Source organism: Myotis daubentonii, chromosome 3, assembly GCF_963259705.1.
Source record: "Myotis daubentonii chromosome 3, mMyoDau2.1, whole genome shotgun sequence".
Lineage (NCBI taxonomy): Eukaryota > Metazoa > Chordata > Mammalia > Chiroptera > Vespertilionidae > Myotis > Myotis daubentonii.
In genome coordinates this window covers 9,359,828-9,385,392 of record NC_081842.1, presented here as the reverse complement: position 1 = coordinate 9,385,392, position 25,565 = coordinate 9,359,828, and the positions used below count along the sequence as shown (strand labels likewise).

The 25,565-nt window shown below is 56.3% G+C and overlaps 1 protein-coding gene and 1 long non-coding RNA gene across 10 annotated transcripts; one reads left to right on the top strand and one right to left on the bottom strand.

Annotated features, from left to right (window-relative positions):
- Nucleotides 1–1,595: 1,595 nt before the first annotated feature.
- LOC132229980 (uncharacterized) lies at nt 1,596–6,940 on the bottom strand. Its single transcript, XR_009451775.1, has 3 exons — nt 6,512–6,940; nt 4,557–4,666; nt 1,596–3,091 (listed from the first exon to the last, which is right to left on the bottom strand). It is a non-coding gene; the product is annotated as an uncharacterized LOC132229980 (long non-coding RNA).
- SLC19A1 (solute carrier family 19 member 1) lies at nt 5,776–22,640 on the top strand. 9 transcript variants are annotated; one of them, XM_059686697.1, is made up of 7 exons: nt 6,431–6,518; nt 7,608–7,783; nt 12,903–13,164; nt 14,995–15,766; nt 15,840–16,032; nt 18,712–18,853; nt 21,306–22,640. In XM_059686697.1, the coding sequence occupies exons 2-7, from the start codon at nt 7,758–7,760 to the stop codon at nt 21,579–21,581; spliced, it is 1,671 nt and encodes a 556-aa protein (XP_059542680.1). In that variant the 5' UTR covers nt 6,431–6,518; nt 7,608–7,757; the 3' UTR covers nt 21,582–22,640. The 9 variants fall into 9 exon arrangements, with proteins under 9 accessions (XP_059542688.1, XP_059542683.1, XP_059542684.1 ...); XM_059686705.1 differs by lacking the exons at nt 6,431–6,518; nt 7,608–7,783 and adding an exon at nt 5,776–5,847; XM_059686700.1 differs by lacking the exons at nt 6,431–6,518; nt 7,608–7,783 and adding an exon at nt 5,776–5,851.
- The last annotated feature ends 2,925 nt before the right edge of the window (nt 22,641–25,565 follow it).

Below are 25,565 nucleotides of genomic sequence, written 5' to 3'. Positions count from 1 at the left end.
GGTGGGTTCTTGTTGGAATGTCCTTGCCTATCTATCTTAGTCTGAGAAACGAACTTTGGCTTTTATTTGCCAAATTTCAAAAAACAAAAAGACCCCCCTGAGCTCCGGAGTGGAGCAGCGCTGAGTGAAGAGGCAGAAGGGGCAGCACTGAGCTCTTCGGAGTGAGGGCTGAGTTTTCACAGCCCAGGGATGAGCACAAGGCTCCGGCTCTGAGGGTGACGGGTGCCGTGGGGACGGGAGGTGGGGTGCAGCCTGGACCCCTGGGGCAGCCGCAGGCTTGTCCTCTGCCCCTGTCTTCTGCGCAGGCACGTTAGTACTTACTTGTCTTCCTTTCCACGGGTGGGTGGGCTGTCCTGTCTCCCAGCCCTCACAGCCCCACTCGGTAGGTAGTGCTTTCTGTCCTAACTGTGCCATTCGTTTCATTGTATTTCTTGGTCAAGTTTCCCGGAGTGCTTGCCATACCATAGTTTTTTGTTTTGTTTTGTTTTGTTTTTGAGGAACTGAAACCGGAACTGCCTGCCACCAAAGCCAGACTCGTGAGATAGGTGCTGATGAAAAGGGAAAGAGGTTTATTTAATTCCCAGTCACCTGAGAAGATCTTAAAGCCCATCTTAACATCTCTGGGTAGGCAAAGGGCTTTTCAAGGGGGACCCTGGGGAGAGGGGGACTAAGGAATTCTGGTGATGTGCAGTTTCCATGCTAGCTCTCAGCTGGTTTCCATGTTTTCTTTTGTGTGTGTCAGCACCGGGTGTTTTTTCTCTCTGTGGGCTCTATTGCTGATGTCCAGGGACACGATGTTGCAGGCCTGGCCGGCCCTCGCACCTGCTACACTCCTGTCGGGGAGGCCCCTGGAAGGGGAACTGGGACGGCTGCTGCCCGTCACGTGCTTAAATATAAGACTATTAATATTTTAGACTCTGAGTTTTGTTAGTATATTTTTATTTTTAATCCTTGGTTAGTTAGTTAATTAAATGTGAGGTTTTAAAAAATACCCTATGCCCTGTTACAGAACGATCTTTTGGATTTAAAAAAAAAAATCAAGTTTATTTGCTTTCCAATTAGAGGAATTCATTTCTGCTTTTCTCATCATTTCATTGGTTTACTTTCTTTTGTGAATTGCTCCTTTTCTGCTCGTTTCAGTTATGTTTCTTTAATTTCAAATAATAAAACTAAGAAATAATACAAAAATCATTGCACAGTGAATTCTCCTCCAAGGCCCTTCGGCCAGGTCCCACAGATGTTTGTGACGTGTGTTTGTCCTGAGTCTGTAAAGAGGAAAATGTCAATTTGGATTTCCTCTTTGACCCAGGGAAAAATAATTGGGAAGAATAATTAACATGTTCAACTAGTTAGGCTGTCTTACATATTTTTGTTTCATTAATATTTTGTTTTATATAGAGTTAAATTCAGAGAATGTGGCATAAGCGATTTTTCATTTTTTCAAATTGTTTTGAGCTTTGACTTGCAGCTGGTTTGGAGTCCTTTAAACCTTTTCATGGGATTTTGGAAAAAAATGTGTACACAGTGCATTTTACTTAAAAATTCAAGTCAAATCATCAACAGTAGGATTTGTCTTTTTTTTAATTTTTTTTTATTGCTTAAAATATTACAAAGAGTAGTACATTTGTCTCCTTTTTTTCCCCCCTTGACCTTCCCCCAGCCTCCCTTACCCCCCAGTGTCTTGTGTCCATTGGTTATGCTTATATGCATGCATACAAGTACTTTGGTTGATCTCTTACCCTCCCCCCACCCTCCCCAGCCTTCCTGCTATAGTTTGACAGTCTGTTTAATGCTGCTCTGCCTCTGTATCTATTTTTGTGATTTGTCTTTTCCACCCTCATTTTGCATTTTCTCTGCAATCTATGGCATTTGCCCAGAGTCCAGGTGCCCTGTGGCTGTGTGGCCGTGCCCTCCTCTCATCCCACAGACTTAATTCTCACATCCCCAGGCATATGCACGTTTCACCCACATAAGGTGCATCCCCTTATCACTCTTCGCCTCAAATTCTGCTTTCTGTGGTATGAGCACCGTGTTGTGCACGTTCCTGGGCTGCGCTTTTCAGCCCCTCACCCGCACACTTCCTTCTCATGTTGTTGCTGGTATGTCCCTCACCGGTTCTGCTTTTCTGCACAAAAGCAGCCCACTCTGAGCTCCTGACCTTGGTTCCAGCTAGCACCTGCCCAGGTCACTCCATGAGGCAGGCTGTGCAGGGCACCTGTGGCTTTGGCAAGAGGAGCCTTGATGACCCTGGGGGGTAGGGGCATGATGGGTCAGAGGAGCCAGGCCCACGATGACAGGTCTGACTGCTGTGCCAGCCCCACACAGTACCATTGGCTAGAACCAGTGCCTGGCCTATGGCTGCCAGCCAAGGCCCACCTTGGGAAGGCTGGTCCAGCGCTGGGGAGACCCAAGGGCCCTCCTGGGGGAAGGCTACCCACTCGGCTGACCTGCTGTAGGCAGGAGCAGGCCGCCAGAAGCCTGGTGGGCTGCACTGAATGGGTGGGCTGACCCACACCTTTTCTTCAAGTCCAGAGAGGACATCTGCAGGTGCGTTTTCTCCTTAGAAGGGGTTCCTTTTCCCCTGTAAAGTCAAGGCTGGAATTCCTGGCTATGATTTTGCTGTGTAACTTTGCAAGATGCCACCTTTTGGGAAAACAGGGGAAAGGGGACATAGGCTCTCTGTTATTTTTTACAACTCCGTATGGATCTATAATTATTTCAAAATAAAGGCGAATAAGCCTGGTACATTATGTAATTAAAGAAATAGCTGCCCAGATGTGAAAAAGTCGAACTCTGCAGTGGAGAGTAGTTTATTCTGCTTTATTGCCTTATCCAGGTAAACTGTTTATAAGCAATCATTTGAATTCTCAAACCTTTTATTGACTGGTTGGTCTCGACTGCTTCCCCACATCACAGCCAGCTGTTGTCTCTACAATGCTGTTCATAGACAGTCCAAACTCAGTAGCTGTCAGGAGAAAGCATTCTTTCCCACCCACAGAGCCGTGGGTGGCCCAGGGGTTGGCCTGTCCAGGTGGGCTCTGAGCGCAGGGGCTCTTACTCCTCACTGGAGGCGCTGGTCCTCCTTGGTCACCTTTAGAATGAGAAGCCCCAACTGGAGGGTTGGCCCCTCACAATACCCATCCCAGGAAGGTTGTCCAGGAAGGAATGGGTACTGGAGGCATGGGGGGTACTCCGGAAGGGGTGCCAGGAGGTGGTGAGTTGGGGGCACCTCTTTAGGGTAGGGGGAAGCAGGGCTGAAGGGGGCAGTGGGGGGCTGAGTGCTGCTGCACACAGTCCAACAGCAGAGCCTCTCTCTGCTCCTTCGAGAGGGGACAGGGTCTGCGTGGCCCTGCACACAGACCCTGAGCACCCTGTGAGCAGGTGTGACTGGAGCCCATGGGTGGGGACGCTGGGGGTCAGCACTGCTGGGCCATCCCTCCATACCATGGGTCCACCCAGGGACCAGGTCTTGCTCCCTCCGTGACCCTTGCAGCAGCTACCCCCACCTTCACATGTCTGCAGAATACATTATTAAGCATAAAGAAACACTTAAAGCTACAGTGACTAAAACACAGGATCCATTCCCCAAAGCGACGCTCACCCCTAAACATCGGTTTCTGTAAGTCTCTGGGTTTGGCGATTATACCATCAGCAGCACCTGGAGCCTCCTGAAGCCAACACCCTGGCTCCTTTGGCTGCTCCAGACAGCAGGGCCACCCACTCTTCCCTTGGAGAGCTGCCTCCAGGTTACAGGGCCCGTGAGGCGCTGTCACCCAGCCTTGCCACGCCCTGTAGCCCTGGCTGGCTCTTCTGGGAGCAGTGGTGATCGGGGCCCCTCCACCTTCAGCACCCAGGCACACAGCTCCGGTAGGAACCCTGGGCCTTGAATGGCCAGGAAACTTCTAGAAGCCTTGCCTGGCATGGTAGCCTCAGTCAGCCAGGGGGTTGGAGAAAGGCGTGGTCCAACCAGAATTTTATCTGACTCCACACATGCCAGAGAGAAGCCACCAGGGGAGGGACGGGAGGGAGGAAGCCATGGGTCCTCAGGTCCTCATTGCAGGGGCAGGAGGCCATGGAAAGACTGCTCGCTGGGCACTGTGCACGCCTGTGCTTGTGGGCACGACCCGTCCTGTTCCAAGGCCAGATTGTCCAGCCCATCACCCTGCTCCTGTGGGCAGGGTCCTTCTCACAGCCCTCATGAGGATCAGTGACCTCCCTGCTCAGGACCCTTGTGCCAGTCATCTTGCTTTCCCCTCCCCTTTCTCATAGCAGCCCCCTGTTGCTCCCCTAGGGGCTGCACTGCTGGTCTGGCCCATCCCCCAGTTGGTCCCCAAGCCCAGGGGCCAGATCCCTCAGGTGGGACCTATCCACAGGCAAGGAGAGGGAAAGGCAGATAGAGGCCCTTTGCTTTGTCCCTTCAGTTTGCTGAGCAGGGCCCGCGGGGTTGGGCTCCCACACACCTGTGGAGACCTGTGGGGAGGAGCCAGCACAGATTGAGGGGAGCATGAGGGGAGTGCTCCAGCCAGGGGATGTGCTCTCTCTTCAGGTCTCCTTACCTTCAAAGAGCCACTCCAGGCCCCACTTAGAAGCCCTTTTAAAGGCCTGGAGACAGTCCAAGGCTGGAGCAGCAGGTGGCCACTCATGCACAGGGTCCATGGCTGGGTTCCTGGGGGGAGGGGGAGGGGGGAGTGAGGGCTTGGACAGGCACCCACACACTAGGAGGCCCAGTAGTCCTCACACAGCCCTGGTGGGTCTGCTGAGCACTCACTAGTCTCTGGACAGAAGACAACCCAGGCCCCAATGCTCCTCATGTGTTACGGGCCTCATGCACCATGGGCACGCCCAGTCCAGAGGGGTGAGCTGGCTGTGGGGGGTAGGGAGGAGCACTGGCACAGAAACTGTGGGTGTCATCACGTGGGACCTGCTGTTCACTTCTGGGGAAATTCAACAGGGCAGCCACCTGGGTTGCAAAGACACACCCCACCCCCCATCTGTCTTCGTCCCTCCAGATATGAGGTCTGGGTCCTGTGCACATTGGCCAGACTAAAATGACCTCCTCCTGCGTGCTGCGCATTGCATTAGAGTTCTGGCCTTCAGGCCTGTAGATTAGCTGGCGCCAGCGGCCCCTCCCTTCTCCCGCTGTCCTCCTCCCTGCATGCTTCCCACAGCTGCCAGCTACCTGCTGAGTAGTGCAGCCCAGGACCTGCAAGGGCTTCTCTCCCTAATGAACTTTCCTTGCTGAGAGGTGGGGAGGGGTGTGAATCACCCTGGTCACATCTAAACACCACACCCTCCCTCCTGCCCCTCCAGTCCCTCAGCTTCCTGCTGCCTGTATGGAGGCTGACTGGTTCATGCTAAGTCCTGAGGGGGCAGCGAGGGAATACCGGGGAGCACCCGTGGAGCTGGGTGGGGGGCTTGCTGTTTGTGACCCCAAGAGCAGGTGTCTGTGCCTGGCTGAGGTCCTGAGGCAGCCACCAGACCAAATGTGGGTCAGGCTGTGCTTGTGACCCGCACTGACTGCCGCTGCTGTGTAGGGGGAGGGAGAACTCGGCAAACCCAACAGTCCTGTCCTGCCCGGCACAATGACCAGTGTCTCTGGCTTGAGTTTGGGGGTTAGCCAGGAATGGAACGTTTTAAAATGAGTCTAAAAGAAAAGAGAACACGGACTTGCTTAGGATGGCAGGCGGGCAGGCTCACGGCAGGGGTCACGGGGCCGGCGCTCATCCAAGGGGCGGGGGTTGGGAGGGCCTCCTCCAGGTGGGTAGGAGGCGGCTACAGGAGCGGGCCTAGGGGAGCGGGGCCACAGGATCTGGACGGGACGTCTTCCAGTTGTGACCAAGGTGCTGGGTGGGTAGGCGCGGGGGGCTCGGGAGGGGACGCCGGGAGGGGTGGTCCAGTAAGGGCTGCAGCTACAGGGGGTGGGCGAGGTGGGGGTGGTGCAGTGGAGGCTGCAGCCCGGGGCGGGAGGGATAAGGGGTGGGGTGGTCCTGGAGGAACTCTTAAGGGGCTGTAGCAGGGACTGTCCAGCGGGGGCTGCATCCCGGGGTGGGGTGGGGGGTAGAGGACTGTCCAGATCCAGCGGGGACTGCAGCCGGGGGGGGGGGGCAGTGCTGGGGGTGACCCAGCAGACTCCGGGAGGGGTCAGGGAGGGATAGTCCAGCGGGGAGGGGGCTCCGGGAGGTTAGTCTAGTGGGGGCTGCAGCCGGGGACCGAAGGACGCACAGGGGTGAGCCCGTGCTCCCATTCGGCGCCCAGACCTGCTCCACCAGGGAAATGTGTGCACTGAGGAGGTGACGGGGGCGGCCGGGTGGGAACTGAGACCCGAGACGAACCACACGCGCGTGTTCAGCTCCGGGAGCGCGAAAGGGGTGGAACCCTGGGTTCCGGGGCGCGGCCGTAAATCGCGCGCTTCTTTTACCGGAAGTCCTGCAGCTGCGCGGGTAATTTTTGGCGCTGTCGGACCGGCACCGCCTGTCATGGCTTGGAGGTAGTTCCCGGCGCTACTGCCTACCTCTCAGGTAATCGACCTGCAGGGCCGGGGATGTACGAACGCGGCCGGAGACTGGCCGGGGCGCGGGTTCCCGTCTCAAGGGGGCAGGCAGGGGGCGCGAGTTCTGCGTCTTAGGGATGAATGCAGAGGGCTGCGCGGGCCTGGGGCGCAGGGTGAAAGCCGGTAGCACAGGCTCCGGTTCTCAGGGGTGAATGCACAGGAGTGCTGGCCGGGACGAGGGGATCCTGGTGAGGCGCGGTCCGGGCTGCGGGGTGACTGGCGGGCCTTGAAGTGAATGCGGCGGGAGGCGCGAGCCGGGGTCTCAGAGGGGAATGCAGGGGTGCAGGCCGGGACCTGCAAGCAGGGAGCCGGGCGAACAGTGACACAGGCCGGTTCCCGCCAGCTGTGACTGTGGGCTCCACGCGCAGCACCCATCCCTGCCACTGTCCACGTGTTAGCCTCCCCCCCCCCCCGCACCCACCCCCTCGCCCCCCACTGCCACCGCAGCGTTTTTGCCCTGTGGTCCCGGCGGGCACGCTCTGAACCTTTGAGATGCGGCAGGCTTACCTCTGATCAGCTACCCCCTAGCCAGCTTGCTGGTGCTGTGAGCGCCGCCCTGATCTTCCCCGCGGACTCAGGGTGCCTCCCTGGCGCTAGCAGAGAATCACGTGGACATGGCGCGCGCTGGAGCTCGTCCCAGAACCTGCACAGTGTGCCCGCAGCCCGTTCCTGAGTGGGTCCTTCCAACCCTTGAACTAGAGAACTATTCCCAAGGGTCCTGGCTACTTCCCCTGGGGAATCCAGCGAAGTGGCCCAGGTACACACTGCGGTCATATAGCAGGATGCCCAAGTTTAATAAGACTTAAGGCAGGTGAGCCCCACTCAGGGTACAGGTGAGACTGAGTCAGCTCAGAAACCTAGAAGGCATAGACAAAGCTATTTTCCAGGCTGCCCAAAGTGCAGGAGGAATAAAGTTCATACAGCTGAGATCTGAGCACCCTGCCAAGAGGTGACCAGGTGCCCCTTGCCCCTAAAGGAGACGGAGGGCCCCCTTCAGCCCAGACTGAATCTGCAGAGACAGGAACCTTTGGCCTAGCAGAATTGCCTTCCTCTGTAGGTCTGGGAACCCTTGACCCGTCGCCAGCGTTCCCAGCTGCTGTGTCACCCAGCTCTGTTGGACTGCATCCCGCTGCCAGTTGTCCTCTTGGCTTGGCACTGCTAAACTGCTCTCTTTCAGAGGGTGCCTTGGTGGATTGAATAACTCCAAATGTTAGTTACCTGTGCTGGGCAAAGGTGAGCAACACCTCCAGGGTGTTTTAAACTTGTGAGTTGGGTGTCAGTGGGTTTAATTTTACTCGTTGGGACACAGAACTCTGTCATGTAACCTGGGAGGGTGCAAAGATATTTTTTTTTTCCTTTTTTACCAGCAGGTGTTTTTAAAATGTAAGAAACTTCCCTGGGTAACCTGGGAGAGTAGTAGCTGGTTTAATTTTTTTTAAATTGATTCTTTTTAGAGAGGGAGGAAGTGGGGAGGAGAGATTGAGACATTAATTGGTTGCCTCTGGTACATGCCCCAACTTGGCATCAAACCTGTGACCTTCTGTTGCAGGGCATGACACTCCAACCAACTCAGCCATACTGGCCAGCGAGTAGTAGCTGGTTCAAAACACAAAATGAGAGAGGTGGTGTTTGCTTTTGTTTTGCTTTTGGGTCTCCAACCTTCCTAGGTGCTGGGAGGACAAAGCCAGGGGGAGCCACTGGTGCTCCACACTCCCCCCAGGGAAGGTGCAGAAAGAGTCCAAAGGGGGAACTGAAAGAGCCTTCTGAAGTCAGACGTACAGGTCCTTGGGGAGGCTGCCCGCCCCATGATCCTCTGGCTGCTCCTGAAGTTGCAATGGGCTGGGCTGGGGTCAGGACACGTGGGGTCCAGGCCTGGTTTGCTGCTCACTGGCCCTGAGCTTGGGCACCTCACTTGCCTTCTGTGCTGTGTCCCTTCCCCTCATCTTCCTGGAGCCCAAGGTTGGGCTGGGCCTGTGTGGAGTAGAGCAGTCTGGGCTTTTCAGGCCGAGGACTTGGAGTTTTATCCGGGGACGCTGACTCCCTGCCAGTGGGTGATTACACTCACGTGAGCTGAGTAAACTGACAGAATAAGACTGAAGGCAGGTGAGCCCCACTCTGGGCAGCAGGGCCCAGCCTTGGTGACTCCGGGCCTGGCTTCTGAGTCTGCTCTTAAAAAAAAAAAAAAGTTTATTGATTTCAGAGATGGAGAGAGAGATAGAAACATCAATGAGGAGAGAGAATCATTGATCAGCTGCTTCCTGCTGGCCCCCCACTGGGGATTGAGCTTGCAACCTGGGCATGTGCCCTGACCGGGAATCAAACCATGACCTCTTGGTTCATAGGTTGATGCTCAACCGCTGAGCCACAGCAGCGGGGCCTGCTCTTTCCTTTGAACATCAGTCCCCACACAGGTGGCCTCTTGGAGATGCCAAGTAACGGCTAAGCCGCCCACTGTGTCCGGGACCTGAAATCTGCTCTGTAAGCATGCTTTGGCCCTGTGGTGCTCCACATTTTTTCCATAGTTAAAAATGGACTTCAAATAAGACCCTGGATTTTTGGCCACCGCTCCTGGGATGAGGCCAAGCTCCTCCGCATGACCCTGTTCTGCCCGAGCTCACTTTGCAGTTACCCGGCCATCCAGTCGTCACCTTTCCCACAAAGCTTTGCAAGTGTGTGTACAACAGTGTGGACACAGTGTGGGGAATGCATAGGAGAGAGGCACATTCCATAGGGCAGTGGTCGGCAAACCGCGGCTCTTGAGCCACATGCGGCTCTTTGGCCCCATGAGTGTGGCTCTTCCACAAAATACCACGTGCGGGCGCGCACGTACAGTGCGATTGAGACTTCGTGGCCCATGCACAGAAGTCAGTTTTTGGCCTGGGCAAATCTATTTTAAAGAAGTGAGAGTCGGAAGTGGGGTGTCGGTGGGTCAGGCAACGGGAGACGCGGTGCAGGTGGGCTGCGGGATATGCAGCGCGGGGAAGGTGCGCACAATTCATGCATGAGTTGAGTGAGCCAGTCAGTCAGCAGTCTCATTGTGCAGTGGTTAGTGCTAGTCGCGTCCGCAAATCGCGCGCGGGTGACAAAAGTACCTTCTCGAAGCATAAAGTTACCTGTATTTTCCCAACCAGCTGCAAATCCTACAGGTATTTTTGTCATCAATTTAAGAATTGTAATTATTTTGTGTTGGTGGCTTTATTACTATAAAATGAAACTTATCTGCTTAGAGGGGTTAAAATGCCTAACTTTGCTATCTTCTCTCGCTTACTGTTTATTTCCTTCCTTAGCACTCATGACAACTGCAGTTATTTGATTTGACTATTTATTTATTTAAAGTTGATCTTCCTCACTAGAATGTAAGTTCCAGAAGGATGTCATGTTACCTCCAGCTTTAGACACATAATCGGCATTCCATAAATATATTAGTGTATTGAACTCATGTTGTTAATACTAAGTACTCAATCCAAAATTATTAATTAAGTTAATAACAATGTACCTACCTATATAGTTTAAGTTTAAAAAATTTGGCTCTCAAAAGAAATTTCAATCGATGTACTGTTGGTATTTGGCTCAGTTGACTAATGAGTTTGCCGACCACTGCCCTAGGGGATATAAACTTAGTCACAGGCTCTCCTTTAGTTCAAAGACATGCAATCACGAACTGCCCCAGGGAGTCCCCAGGGTGAACTTTTAGTTGTTCTTGCCTGGCCTGCTGTGCTGGCTCCTGTTATGTAACTCAGCAGGAACGTGGGGGCTGTGGTAATTATGTGACCCAGCAGGTTGAGCCCTGCACTGGGCAGTGTCCCCAGACTGCAGAGGTGAAGCTGGAGGGCTGCCTGTGAGGTCAGGTGCTTGATGGGTCAGCCCTGAGGGTGGGGTGAGAGGGAAGGGGCAGAGTTTGTAGGACTCTGAGGAGGCAGTTTGGGTTGCTACTCAACAGGCCGTTGTGAACCCTGTCCATCCGGCCCTAGACCTGGGTGTCTGGAGACACCCTCCTCACTCTGAGGTCCACCCGTATTGAGGGCTCCCTGGCCATCACCTGGGGTGGCTCCTTGCATGTCCATCCTTCTGGGAAGTGGGGCTGGTTCACCTGTGTTGTGACCCTGGAGCCTGGGTACTGGCTGTCCAGGGGGTGTTCTTGTCCGTACCAGCCAGGAGGTCTGAAGCAGTGTCTCTTGGGCTTGCTCACTTGGTCACCCACGGGCATGCCTGTGAGGCATGTTAAGGTGCACAGTCCTGGCCAGCCCAGACCTTCAGGTGGCCACGTGGGATGGGGCTCAGAGCTCATCTCTGACAGGCACTTCCTGTAGCTTAAGAAGCACTGCCTGTGGTTTCGGAAGCTGTAGAAATGAAACCAAGTGTGTTGGTTCTGGTACCTGAGACCTGTGCCATTGCCCCAGGATTTGGGGACATCAGGTAAGGGAAGTTCCCATCGCTTCTGGAGATGACAGAAGGGCCAAGTACAGGGCTCCTGGGGACCCTGGGCTTAAATTCTTGGCTGTTTGCCCATGCCTGCTGCTCAGGTGGGTGAGTGTATGGTTGCTCTGGTATCCAGGGAGCAGTGCACTAAGGGTGGGAAAGTGAACTGAGGGGTGTCCTGGAGCTGGAATGGGGTCCCCAGTGGTATGTGTACCCTGAGGTGGGCCGCTCTGCCTGTAGTACACCCTGTGGCCTGGGGCGGCCCCCTCCCAGCTGTGTGTGCAAGCTCCAGGGGGATTGGAAAAGCAGGCGGGCCTGTGTGGCCTGTGTGCTCTTTCCTCGGTGCTGGGGGAGGGGACCAAGTTTGCCCTCCCCTGCCTGGCTGCTTGTTTCGTTTGGACCCTTGAAATGGTGGGTGCTATCCCAGGATCCTGTAACTCCCAGGCCACTGTTGCCCCCACCGCCCCCTCCCTTTGAAGTTCTCTAATTCCGGAAGCTGCCCCCTGCCCATGCCCTGCCCTTCCTATTGGCCCCACAAACCCACCAAGCCCAGCTTGAGGGGTTTCACTGCCCTCCCTGCACCTCATTTTCCCTGAGTTACAGAAATAAGCTCTGGGGTTTAGAAGGCAAAGGACTCTCACTCATCAGACCACGGTTCCCTTTGCTGAAGCTCTCATCCTGCCCGGAGTAAGCAGAGGTCTGGTGAGCGGTCTCTTTCTGCCCTCGGTGGCCCCTGGGGGTCTCTGCTGTCCCCTGGTTTTCCTGGGCCTCATCGAGGGAGGAATGTAGGAACAATTCTTGCTTGGATGGTCTCTGAGCAGCATGCTGGCCAAGCGCACAGGGCATAAGTGCCCAGAATCTGGTGGCTTTTCCAGAGCACCGGGTCCTATATCTTGGGAACCTTTTGCTTCTACTGCTTGGGGATTAGAGGAGATTTCTCCCCAAATGCAGACCTTCTGCAGTCACCCTCCCAGAGCAGGTTGTGTAGTAAGGGGCAGAGAGCTGTCCCAACATCTCTCAGCCTCCCTCCCCCCCCCCCCCCCCCCCCCGCCCCACACACACACCCAGGGTGTCCCCGCCCCTCCTGAGCCATGGAACTGGTGCGCCCTTCCTCATTCCTATCGTGTCAGCTTGGCATGGACACCCTTTGTCACCTGACACAGTTTTCATGGCAGCTCCCTTTTTGACTCTCACTGAAAAGCGAAGTTGGTATCAGTGCCTTAATGGAAAACGAATAGCATGTAACATATAGCAAAGGAGTCATAAAAATAGCAAAACAGCAGATAACTTTGTATTCAGATAACTAGACATGAGCATGTGTCTGTGCTATAAAGGGAGAGTGGTGGGCATCGGAACAGTGCCCTCACCCTTGCACCAAACGGAGGCACCACCAAAGCGCCCCTGGGCCAGGCCACCCTCCCTCAGCTCATGGTCGTCTGGAGCTCCTTCTGTCTGTCCCCTGTGGCCCCTTCCCTTCTGGTACACTCCTCGCTGGCCCCTGCTTCTCCCTGTGCCTCCCCACCTGCTCTGGGCTCTTCCTCCAAACCCCATCTGCCCAGTCTTGTGCATGGAGTCCCCCAGAGGTCAGCGGGACTGTGAGAGGAGGCTGTCCTAGACACCCCTCTTGGGGAGGGACGTGTGCCCTCAGAGGTCTCCACAGGCTGGTGGTTACCACATGGGGCCAGGAAGCCCTGGAGACTCCCTGGAGGTGGTGATAGGCTGGTCTGGGTGGATGTGGCATCTGGATTGTGGAGAGCCCCATCCAGGTTGAGAGCATGGGGCTGGGGCCTGTGGGCGCCTCTCTCCAACTCCGTGTGAATGTGGGATCCTGACTGAGTGGGAGAGGGAAGACGGCCCTTCAGCCAAGTTCTGGGGAGGAGGGGAGGTGTCTGCGGGCTGCTGAGTTGCCCTGACTCTCTGCTCTTCCCTCCAGGGGCAGCATCACCTTCAATCCCTCCAGGACCGTGTGGAGCCTGGACAGCATGGCATCCTCCAGCCAGAGGGTGGAGAAGCCAGTGTTCCCAGAACCCCAGGCGGAGCCCGGGCCGGAGCCTGGGCCGGGCCGCGAGCTTCAGTCCTGGCAGTGGCTGGTATTCTATCTCTGCTTCTACGGCTTCATGTCCCAGATGCGGCCCGGGGAGAGCTTCATCACCCCCTACCTCTTGGGCCCTGCTAAGAACTTCACGAGGAAGCAGGTATGTGGACATGGGGATAGTGGGCAGGGGTGCCCCCTGGATGGGGAAGCAGCTGGGGCTGTTGAGGTTAGGCAGCCATGTGGTGTCCTGGGTCCTGTCCCCAGTCTCACTTATTAACCAGTCCAGTTAAAGAGTGACAGTGACCGCAGAGGGGTCCCAGGCTGCCATGGGTCTCTGAGGGAGGAGTGCAAGGCGGGGAGAGGGAGCCCACCTGCTTGGCACCTGCTTCCAGCAGGGACTCAGCAGCTATTTGCCTAAGGAGATTACTGAAGGAATTTCCTTCACTCGCAAGGAGGACAAAGGGTCTTGTTGAAAGCTGACTAAGTAAGCTTACCCCAGAGGTGAGTGGTGGGGCAGGAGGAGGAGGCAGGACAGGCTCTAGCCCTAGTGATTTCCTTCTCCAGCTTTTGCTATTTCCTTCTCCATAAAAGAAAACCAAGAAACTCAGAGGCTGTTGGTTGATGAGGCGCACACTCAGGATGCGCATTCGAGCTCTGGTCACCACCCTGCTCTCCACCTGAGGACCCCGGCACTGCCCCAGAGCTGGTCTCGGTCAGAGCTGGTCCTGATCAGAACTGGTTCCAGGCTGCTACCTCCATTCCCCCAGCCTCCTCTGCCTTTCCCATGAGGCCATCAGCCTCCCCACCCCTGTCACCACAGCTGGATCTCCCTGGGTCCCACTGTGCCCTTGATTTCTTCAGGGAGCCCCTGCCTTTCCCTGGCGTGGAGCTTGGCCCCCACCCCTTGCATACCCTCAAGTTGTTTAAGTCCAATGTAGTGTCGGTGCGAATGCAGCCTGTCCCCTCCAAGTCGCCATCTTGGAGGTAAGGAAATGGCCACGTACTGGCCCACATGAACTCAGAGTCTGCCACTGCGTCTGATCCCATGGCCGGTGCTGACTGCTGGAGCTGGTCACTTCCAAGGTGAGGCTGGGTAGGGGGCTGGGGCCTCTGGGGTTGTCTCCTGTGCCCCCCAGACCCTCCTGGACTCCCGAGTAACCATCCCTCACTCACTGGGCAGCCGAGGGTTCTCCTTCCTTAGAACACTGATCAGATCTTAAAGAGGGGCCATCGTCTGCTGTGATTACAGGAATCATCATGTATACGAAGCTCTAGTAAGATAACAGGAAAAGTGTCTATAGCAAAAAATGTATAAGTCCCATTCGCCTGCCCTTTCTGGTTGCACATTAACTGATTATAGAGCAGGTTCCAGAAGTGAAACCATTCCCCCAAGCTTGGGTGTCATCAGAGAGACGCCAGGCTTGTGTCTAGGAAGTGCACATGAGCCTGCCTGCCGGGCCTGGCTGGGGAGAGTTACCCACGTGGGTCAGAGACTGTCTTACAAAGGGCACACCCAAGGGGATTAAACCCGGTGTGTCTGCTCTCAGTGTGTCACCCTGAGGGAGGATGCTGCCGTATCCTGGACACCGACACTTGCTCCCTCTGCCCGAGGCCACAGCTTCCAGTTTCTCTCTTGCCCCTGTTGACCTTCTGCCCATCTGATAGCCACCGGATTTGTGTTTCCTCGATTTCTGCCTTGGCGTGTTTCCTGGCTGTTCCCATGCCAGGGCTGTGAGTAAACCAGTGGAGCGAGAGGGTCCAACCCGCCGCGCCGTGGGCCCCGCAGGCTGACCGGGGCTCTACTCTGGCCCTTGGTTTCCCTCTGTCAAGTGAGGCCTTGGAGCCTGCTGGCCTCTCGGGGCTGAGGGCCGCCTGTGCTGGTCTTAGCAGACAGTCATGCTCATGGTGTGGTTCTGGTGAGGGGGCTACCAAAGGGCATTGGTGGCTACGGTAATGAGCTGCATGGGGTCACGAGCCTGCTGTCCCACAGGTCACCAATGAGATCACGCCGGTGCTGTCCTACTCCTACCTGGCCGTGCTGGTGCCCATGTTCCTGCTGACGGACTACCTGCGCTATAAGCCGGTGCTGCTTCTGCAGGGCCTGAGCTATATCGCTGTGTGGCTGCTGCTGCTGTTTGGCGACTCTGTGCTGCACATGCAGTTCATGGAGTTCTTCTACAGCCTCACCATGGCCGCCCGCATAGCCTACTCCTCCTACATCTTCTCACTCGTGCGCCCCGCCCAGTATCAGCGCATGGCGGGCTACTCCAGGTCCGCAGTGCTCCTGGGCGTCTTCACCAGCTCTGTGCTGGGCCAGCTGCTCGTCACTGTGGGCAAGTTCTCCTTCACCATGCTCAACTACATCTCGCTGGGCTTCCTCACCTTCAGCCTGATCCTCGCCATGTTCCTGAAGCGCCCCAAGCGCAGCCTCTTTTTCAACCGCAGTGAGCCTGCCCATGGCGAGGCCTCGCCCTCGGAGCTGGACAAGATGCACCCTGGCCCTGGCCAGCCCGCGGGCAGGAAGCTCTGCGGGACTCCGCTGGCGGGCTGGAGGGACTGGATCCTCGTGCGCATGCTCCGGGAGTTAGGAGCCAGCCTGCGGCTGCCACAGCTGCACCTCTGGTCCCTCTGGTGGGTCTTTAACTCGGCCGGCTACTACCTGATCGTCTTCTACGTGCACATCCTGTGGAACGACATCGACCCCACCAAAGACACCACCAAGGTCTACAACGGTGGCGTGGATGCCGCCTCCACTCTGCTCGGTACGCCCAGCCAGCCCCGCCCGCCCTGCCCGCCCTAGGAGGATGGCAGACGGTGACTGTCCTGTCTCCCCAGGCGCCATCACCGCCTTAGCCGCGGGCTTTGTCAAGATCCAGTGGGCCCTGTGGGCGAAACTGATCATCGGAGCCGTGACAGCCGTGCAGGCCGGGCTGATCTTCCTCATGCACAGCACGGGCAGCATCTGGCTGTGCTACATGGCCTTCGTGCTCTTCCGTGGCTTGTACCAGTTCCTGGTGCCCATCGCCATGTGAGTTGGGCTGTGTGGTGGACGAGAGGCCGAGCAGCGTGAAGCAAATTCGGTGGTGGGAGGAGCGGTGACCCCTGGACGCCTTTAGGCAGGGGCGCAATGTCCCCTTGTCCATAGCACGCACGTCCCAGCTGCCTGCCATGGCCCTGAGACTTAGCCAGGAGCCCTCCCATGCAGCACATTCTCTGCTCCTCCCATCAAGGCCACTTGGTGTCCACAGGGACTGGTCCTCGTGAAGTTTTTCCTCCCAGCCTCCCTGCCCCGTTCCCCAGGCCCCAGGAGCTGCTGTGGTCCCATCTTGGGTAGCCCCATGGCCTTCCCCGCCCTCTCTGTTCCCACTATGGGGAACAGCAGCTCCTGGCCAAGGAGTGACCAGATGTCCCAGCTTATCTTCGGTCCAGGACTCTCCTGGTGCCCTCATGTTCCTCACACCCCTGGGGACCCTCCTGCATCTGCCCAGGGACATCCTGAGACCTGCCCACCAGCTCCCCTGTACTTCCAGAACCTTCCCCTGCTCATGTTTTGCTTGCTCCTATAACCCTCTGTGTTCCTGTGAACTGACCTTTCACAAAGCCACTTATTCACACCACAGTGCTCATACCACACAGGCACACACAACATGTGCTCACACCACATGTGCTCACACCACATAGGTACACAGAAGCCTGCCTCCCTGCGCCTCCTGCACCTGGTGGGTGTGTCTGTCACCATAGTCCCCCCCCACCCCCCACAGTGGGGCACCTTCTATCCTCCTCCTACTCACACCCATGTTAGAAGATCTTTCCCACCTCGTCTTGAGCTCAGACAGTATCCTCAGTCTCCTGACCCACTGCAGTTTCCACCTCCATGGAGTGGTGGCCTGACTCCCCTGTGCCGTCTCACAGAAGCGCCCGGCACACACTGCCCTGTCCACTTCCGGCCTGCACCTGCCCTGGGCCCAGAGCCTGGGCCAAACCTAGTGACCTTCCTGTCCTCCTGAGGGCCAAGTTGCCAGGCACCCTGACGACACTCCTGGCAGAAGACACCTTTCCATTTAGCTGGCCGAAATGCAGGTGGCAAGTGGCATGCCACATAGCTAACCCCCAACTGGTGGGGATGCCGCCTTCAGTATTTTGCTATGACAGGCAACAGTGAGATCACTATCCTCTCAACCTGCATTTTCCTTTCCAAATTCTGATGATGGTCTCAGGTGTTCCTAGAAAGGAACCGGCTGGGTCAAAGGGCATGAGCTTTGGGGGATAGGGGGTGTCGGTAGATACGGCAGATGCCTGCTGGCCAAGTGAGCTACCCTGTGGCCTGAGGGCCAGCTTGCCTTTTCTTAGTGCAGCAGGGCTGGCTCCTGCCTGGTGTTAGTGGACGCTTCACATTGGTGGGCTCTCTTCCTGCTGCGATTTCCTGTTTTCCCCCTTTATCTGTAGCACACTCACATCTACCGTATGTGGTGGGTGTGTTATGCTTTGCCTCTCATCTACTTACCGAGTAGGTGTGCCATGGGAAACACTCCTGCAGAGGGTGTGGCGTGTGGGTGGCATGGCATTCACGGTGCTGGCCGGACCTGACCCAGCTCCGGTGTCCTAGGAGTTAATCTGTCCTCTCAGACCTTTGATTGACAAGGCCTTTTCTCAGTTTGTGTGCAGTCTTTGTCATGTGATTGCTCATTCTTCAAAATATATTTTATTGATTTTTTTACAGAGTGGAAGGGAGAGGGATAGAGTTAGAAACATCGATGAGAGAGAAACATTGACCAGCTGCCTCCTGCACACCTCCTACTGGGGATGAGCCTGCAACCAAGGTACATGCCCCTGACCGGAATCGAACCTGGGACCCTTCAGTCCGCAGGCCGACGCTCCATCCAATGAGCCAAACCGGTCAGGGCCATTCTTCAGAACTTTAGACTATTTCTTTCTTTTTTTAAAATTGACTTTAGAGAGTAAGGGAAAGGGAGAGAGAGAGAGAAACATCAGTGATGATAGAGAATCATTGATTAGCTGCCTCTTGCAAACCCCCCACTAGCAATTAAGCCCACAACCTGGGTATGTGCCCTTGACTGGAATCAAATCATGACCTCCTGGTTATAGCTGGACACTCAACCACTGAGCCATGCCGGCTGGGTGAGAACTTTAGACTATTTCTTGTTTAGTCATTATTTTTAAAGGCACTTTGGGAATTTTAATTGGAAGTACGTTCAAATGTTAATTTCTTTGCAGAGGATTGGGAGCTCTGAGAATATTAATTCCTTCTTCTCTCCTATTCGTTTAACTGTTCTTTCTCTAACTTATTGAATCATTGAATGACTTTAAAATCATTAAAGACTCTACAATCATTAAGGACTTTAATTCTAGAACTTTTCTCATGATGCTCTGCCCGTTCTCCTGAGGATCATTTTCTGAGAATGCTGCAAGGAATGAGTGACTCCATGCCAGGGTTACTGGGAGACTTTTTAAATGTCTTCCCCGAGTTGGCATTTGGCACTATTTTGCATTCACTTTATGAGTCATTGAGGGAGGATGAAGTGGGTGGGCTGGGCTTGCTGGTCCAGTGGCCTCAGCAGGCATGGCCAGTCATCAGACCCCATAGCTGTTTCTGGCATCCAGTGGCAGCCTAGACGTCACCTTTGTATTTGTGGGCACTTCTTGGGCCTCCCGGCCGAGGCTGATCTTGGCCTGCTTCCCCTTTAAGTTTTCAGATCGCGTCTTCTCTTTCTAAGGAGCTCTGTGCCCTGGTCTTCGGAATCAACACGTTCCTTGCCATTGTTCTCAAGACCATCATCACCCTCATCGTTTCCGACAAGCGGGGCCTGGGCCTCCACGTCCGATCCCAGGTCAGCCCCTGCGTTGGGTTTGCTACCTTGGGGAGAGAGGACTCGGGGTGGGGGGGTGGCGGGGGGTGGGTATCTGGGCCAGGGTCTCCTGGTGTTCACCCAAGCAGCAGCAGTGTCCCCTCCCTGGGCCCCAGACCACAGATCTACTGAGGGCAGGGGGCAGGCACAGGGCAGGCCGGGGTCTCCAGCTGGACACACTGGACTTACTGAGTCAGAGCAGGAGTGTGAAGTGAGAGGCCCCCAGCAAGGAGGGAAGGAGGATCAGAGGACTGGCAACCGCTGTGCCGGCCTGTCCTGCCGCCTCGGGCCCAGGGTGGAGCTGAAACGCCGCTGACTCCACTTGGCACATGAGGCCTCTTAGTTGAGTCTGGATGCAGGTCATTTCTGGAGGTCTTCCTGGCCCTGGGCATCCCCCATGATGGCTGAGGGGCTCCTCACGGGAAGGGCGGAGGTGTGCCAGGAGTGAGTGGTGGGAGGGGCTGTCTGGAGGGCGTGAGCCCTGTGCCCAGGGATAGGTGGGTTGAGGTCTCTGGTGCAACATCACTACCAGATTATTGACCTCTTAGGGTCAAGAAACAGAAGCTCCCCTCCCCTCGGGTCCCTCAGGCTGCTCTTCCATGTCCACACCACCTGACTCCCACCTGACTCCTCCCTCTTCCCCAACCGTGAGACCACATCTGTACCCAGGGTTCTGCTCATCGCGTTCTTTTCCTTCCTGTTGTGTCAAGTTCTGTCTCGATCGTCCCCTTCCAGTCCAGAGAACCTTCTTTAGCCATTATTTTTACTCCTGAAGGCTTCGGGGCTGACAGTTTTTTCCAGCAGGTGAAAGCTCTGCCACTTCCTTGTGACATTCGTAGTTTATGATGAAAAATTCTGCCATTCTAATTCTTCTTCCCCTAAGGTGTCATTTTTTTAAGTGGCTGCATTCAAGATTCTTTTCTTTGTCTTTCACTTTCAGAAGGTTGAACATGGGGTGGGGTGTTGTTGCCACCATGGACGGGTAGGGTGTCCTTGGCACTGTGGACGGGTGGGGGTGAAAGTCCTGAGTCCGCAGGGGTGGAGTTGGGCGTTGGCACCCCCGGTGGGTGGGAGTGAAAGTCCAGACTTTCCATGTGAGCTCTGTGGGGTGAACATTGCAACACCCACGGGGACTTGAGCAACACTCCCCCATGGGCAGGGGCCTCCTGACAGCCTGGGTGACGAGGGTGGTTCTAGCCGGAGCAGGGCTGTTCTTCGTCTGTCACCTCCTGTCCTGCTGGGTGTCCTTCTCCTCGTCCTCTGGTAGAGAGAGCAGCTTTGTTGGGGCTTTTTTTTCTACACATGTTGCCATTTCTGGGCTGCTGGCCTCTTTAGTTTCAAAGTACCTGCAGCAAAAAAGGAAATAAAGCCCGAGACCCATCACACGTCACCATGTTGTGCCTCGGACTCTGGGGTCCCAGCTGGGCTGCCCCCCACCCTCCCGCCTGCAGTCACTCTCTGATGCCTCGGACTCTGGGGTCCCAGCTGGGCTGCCCCCCACCCTCCCGCCTGCAGTCACTCTCTGATGCCTCGGGCTCTGGGGTCCCAGCTGGGCTGCCGCCCACCTTCAGTCACTTTCTGATGCCTCGGGCTCTGGGGTCCCAGCTAGGCTGCCCCCCACCCTCCCGCCTGCAGTCACTCTGATGTGTGCTCTGTGTGGCTCCCAGGGCTTCAGCCATACTGGGGAAGATTACGGGAACCATGTGACTCCATCTTCCTGGGAGCAAAGTCCTTCCTGCTTTACTTTCCTAGAAGGGATGAGGGTGCCTGTGTCATGAGGGGCTCAGGGAGGGACTTGAGCCTGGCCCGGCCCACAGTCGCCTCGAGACCATCCGGACCTCCAGTCCCCCGGGTGCGCATGAGCATCAGGAGGGACATTTTTGTGGGCTGGGTGTGCATCTCTTGGTGTCACTACTGGTCAGTTTTGCCCATCACCAGGGCGGCCACTGGCTCACTGTGTGGGGCTGTCCATCCTTGACCGGCTTTACCACACGCACGGATGTCCGCGAGCCCTCAGCAGAGTGGGAACTCTGCCCATGGAGCCAAGTGCGCACGTGTGGTCACACAAAATAAGCAAAGCACTGGGGGTAGCTCACAGAGGCCACACGGAGACAGCAAAGGTGCCGGGGTTCTGAGAGTAAGTGGTGGGAGCTCCCCCAGGGCTGTGCCGTGTGGCAGCAGGAGCGTGGAAGGCAGGCCTTGTGCACTGTGGGGCCTGCTCCTGGGCTGGCCTCTCACCCCTAGTGCCCGCCCCACCCCTGCAGTGTTCCCTTGGCCTCTGAGCAGGAGGGAAAGAGAGGGAGGAATACACATCCATGTGGGCTGCCTCCCGACTGTCCCTCCCTTGTCCCCCTCCCCTCCCCTCTCCAAAGCCCCCTCATCTCCCAGGCCGCCCCTTATTCCCCACCCACACTTGCACCTTTCTCTGTTCCAGTTCCTCGTCTACTTTGGGTACTTCGTGCTGCTGTCCATTACCTACTTCTTGGGAGCTGTGCTGGGGACCCTGTGGCACTTCCCGAGGAGCCACCACCAGCCCCTGCCCCTGGCCCAGGAGCTAAGGAGCCCCTCGGAAGAGAAAGCTGCTCAGGTGCTGAGCCTGCAGGATGGGGTCCTCAGCAACTTGCAGCCCGAAGCCACAACCCTGGCCCCGGAGGACGGAGCATGGACCACAGGACCAGTCCTGAGGGACCAGTGCGAAGCCAAGGCCTGACCTGCTCTCTCTGCCCAGCTCAGTGAGTGGCCAGATTCTGACACCAGAGGCAATCTGCTCTGCATCCTCCAACATCCTCACTGAGCCTGGCACCCTGGCATCTCAGAACGGTCCCAACCCTGACAGGGTGCCAGTCCCTGTGAGCCTGGCGCCCTGGCATCTCAGAACTGTCCCAACCCTGACAGGATGCCGGTCCCTGTGAGCCTGGTGCCCTGGCATCTCAGAACGGTCCACCCCTGGCTGGGTGCCGATCCTCAGAATCAGGAAGCTGGGTTTTTGGCAATGTTTGAATTCTACTGTTCACATTATGGTACCAATGACCAATGGGGCCCCTATGACACACACCTCAAGGGCCACCTGCCTTGGCCAGTGGTGCCTTGGCTTGTCCTGCGGTGTCCCCAAGCCCTGCACCTCTCAGGCCCTACATCCTGACTACGCTCTGTAGCCTGCTGGGGACACTGGCAGCTGCCGGGCACTGGGTTGGGTTGTGTCCCCTGCCTACACATGGCCAGTGGTGGGGTTCCACATGCCCACCAGGCCTCCGCCTTCACTCCCCTTGGGAGGCAGATCCCATTGGTCCCTGGGGACTGGGGAGATGGCCCCATGTGCTAGCCCGAGTGACACCAGCCCTGCAGGCTGTCGTGGGCCCTGTAGGGTGGTGGTGGGGGCCTGGGTTCCCAGGGCTCGTGGCTAAACTGACATTTCTAGTTGCCCTGGTACTCACGTTTTAACAATGCTGTACTTTTTTTTTTTAACTGTCATGAATGTGAACCCTATTGGTCCTCTGTTTCTGCGGGAGAAGCTGGTATTGGGGCAGGCGGGCGTTTCCCCACGGGATGAAATGGGGGTGCTGCAGTCTTTGGGAGCTGGCTCCTTCTGGGCCCTGGGCCCTGTCGTCCTTCCCCTTCCTGATATGGGTTAACACTGGCCCACCTCACTGGTGGTGGAGGCCACCTGGGCTGCTCACACACCTGCCCGAAGGACATGCCTCCAGGGGCTCCAGGAACCAGTCATGTGAAAATGTAAGACTTGAAACATTAAATAAACCACATGACCTGACTGTGAGGGGCTCCTGATTCCAAACTGGTGGTGTGTGTATGTGTGTGTTGGGGAGGGGGGGTGCTGGGGTCTAGTGGGAGGCCAAGAAGGGGGACCAGCAAAGGAAGGGACCCAACCTGGGCCCACCATGTCCTTGATGCTGCTGCTCCTCCCATCACCCTCTGTCCTCATGCCAAGTGGGGCAGCTGAGCAGCAGCCCAACAGGTGGGGTCCGGTGGAAAGGCCGCAGCTTGGAGCCAGCTTGGCAAGGAGGGTCAGAAACACTCCTGGCCTAGGAGGGGCTGCTGGAGCTGGCTGAATGGGGCATCTCGGGGCACCATGAGCGTCGTGGAGAGTGTACACAGGGGTTGGCCCAAGTCATGGCTGATGGTGTGGGTCAGACTGATGGATTGGTTGGTCCCTGGGCGTGTCCACAGAGGCCACTGCTGCCCCTCTGACCCCGCTGGGAAGGGGCAGCACTGAGCCCATGGCCCAGCACCATTTCCCATTTGTGCTTAGAGATCAAGCAAGACTTCATGGATTGGTTGGGGGGTTGGGGGGATCTCTTCTGGTCACTGACCCCACAATCAGGGCTCTGTGCCTTTGCACTGGGATACCCCCCCCCCCCGCCCCGCAAGAACACCATCAGCAGCTGGCTCAGCTGCTCCCTCTGAGCCCCTCCATGTGCATTGTGCTGCTCAAACCCAGAACCACCTCCAGGCTCCCAGAACCACCTTTTTCTGCTGCTCCCAAGCACCTTGGCCATCAGGGCAGGGATGACATCTGTTCCCAGGGCACAGTGAGGCCTTCTCTGTGTAGTGTGCAAAGCCCCTTGGGGTCAGACACCTCCCAGAGCCTGGCCAGCTGCAGCACCTGTGGGGAGAGCATGGTGGTACTGGGTGTGAGCTCAGGGCAGGCCACCTGCATGGGCCTGGGAAGCCTGCTGCCCCAGGGAGACCTGAGAAAGGTCATCCACATACACCTGATACATCGGTGTACACCTGGGGATGTCCATGCATACCCATGTACAGCCGTGTGCATCTGCATATTGCACACCTGGGCTCCCACTTGGGGGTGTGGGGATTTAGGCCCCAGAGAACTGGTCTCAGGACAGTGCCGGCCACATGCAAACCAGTGTCCATGTACCTCACAGTCACCAGGACCAGCTCCTCTGGTTTATGGCTGCAGTGCATGGACAGCAGACCTCGAGGGGTTGGGCTCTGGCCTGCCATCCCTCCCAGCATGGCCACCAATGGGGACACCTACCAGCTATCCCAGAGGCACACATGCACCTCAGAATGTCTCCCGAAGTTCTCCAACAAGGACAATGATGTGGGTTTTGAGATGCACTGTTGTGGATGGTGGCGAACAGGGCAAAACATATGGCCTCCTTCACTCATGCACATGGAGCTAGTTTGTGCACATGGTCCAGTCCTGTCCTGCCCCTGCTGCAGCCCCTCCATGCGGCCTCCATCCAGTGCTCAGAGGAGGCAGTCTGGCCAGGGACTCGAGGAGTCCTAGCTAGTGCTCCCAGGCAGAGCTGGCCTGCATGGGTGTTGGGAACTCTGAGCCTGGAAAATGGGGACTGGGCCCGGCCAGTGTGGCTCAGCTGTTGAGCATTGACCTATGAACCGGGAGGTCATGTTTTGAGTCCCAGTCAGGGCACATGTTCAGTTTGTGGGCTTGATGCCCAGTGTGGGCTGTGCAGGAGGCAGCTAATCAGTGATTCTCATCATTAATGTTTCTATCACTCTCTCCCTCTCCCTTCCACTCTGAAATCAATTAAAGTACACACACACACACACACACACACACACACACACACACACACACACACACTAGAGGCCCAGTGCACACATTTGTACAGTGGGGTCCCACAGCCTGGCCTGCACCCTCTCGCAATCTGGGACCCCTCAGGGGATGTTGGACTGAGGTTTTGGCCTGGTCCCCACAGGCCAGGCCGAGGGACCCCATTGGTGCACGAATTCGTGCACTGGGCCTCTAGTACGCATATAAGATCTTTGGTTAATCTCTTCCCACTCTCCCCCCTCCCCTAAGATTCATCAGTGTGTTCCATGTCTGTGCAATGAGCGTCTGCCCCCTGGTAGTCAGTGCGCATCATAGCTACTGGTCGAATGGTCAGCCGGTTGCTTAGGCTTTTATATAGATACTAGAGGCCCATGCACTGGTGGGGGGATGTGGCCTGCGGGGATCAGCCTGCTGTGGGAGCGCTGCTCATCCTGGTCAACGAGCGGCACCTCCACTGTGGGAGTGCACTGACCACCAGGGGGCAGCTCCTGTGTTGAGCATCTGCCCCCTGATGGTCAGTGCACATCATAGTGACTGGTCGACCGGTAGTTCTGCCATTCGGTCACTGGGCTTTTATTATTTATGAGGCTATATATGTATTTTATTTTATTATTTTTAAAAATATATATTTTATTGATTTTTTACAGAGAGGAAGGGAGAGGGATAGAGTTAGAAACATCGATGAGAGAGAAACATCGATCAGCTGCCTCCTGCACATCCCCTACTGGGGATGTGCCTGCAACCAAGGTACATCCCCTTGACTGGAATCGAACCTGGGACCCTTCAGTCCGCAGGCCGACGCTCTATCTACTGAGCCAAACCAGTTAGGGCAGATATATATGTATTTTAAAGGGTTACTGGATGTGGGGTTGGGGCCAGGTAAAGGATGCTACCATGTCTGGGGCTAGCTCTGCACTGTTTTCGACCTCACAGGTCAACTGGGAAGCCAGTATGGGACAGAGACCCCACGGGACAGGGCTGACTCCAGGGGGAAGGGGATGCAGAGGCCACTAGCACATACAGCATGGGGGGAGGAGGTAATGCTACCCCCCGCCCCCCCGTCTGGAGCCAGGGTCAGCAGTGGGGCGCTGAGCTGGGCTCTGAGCTTGGAAACTGCCCCAGTGGAAGGGGGTATTG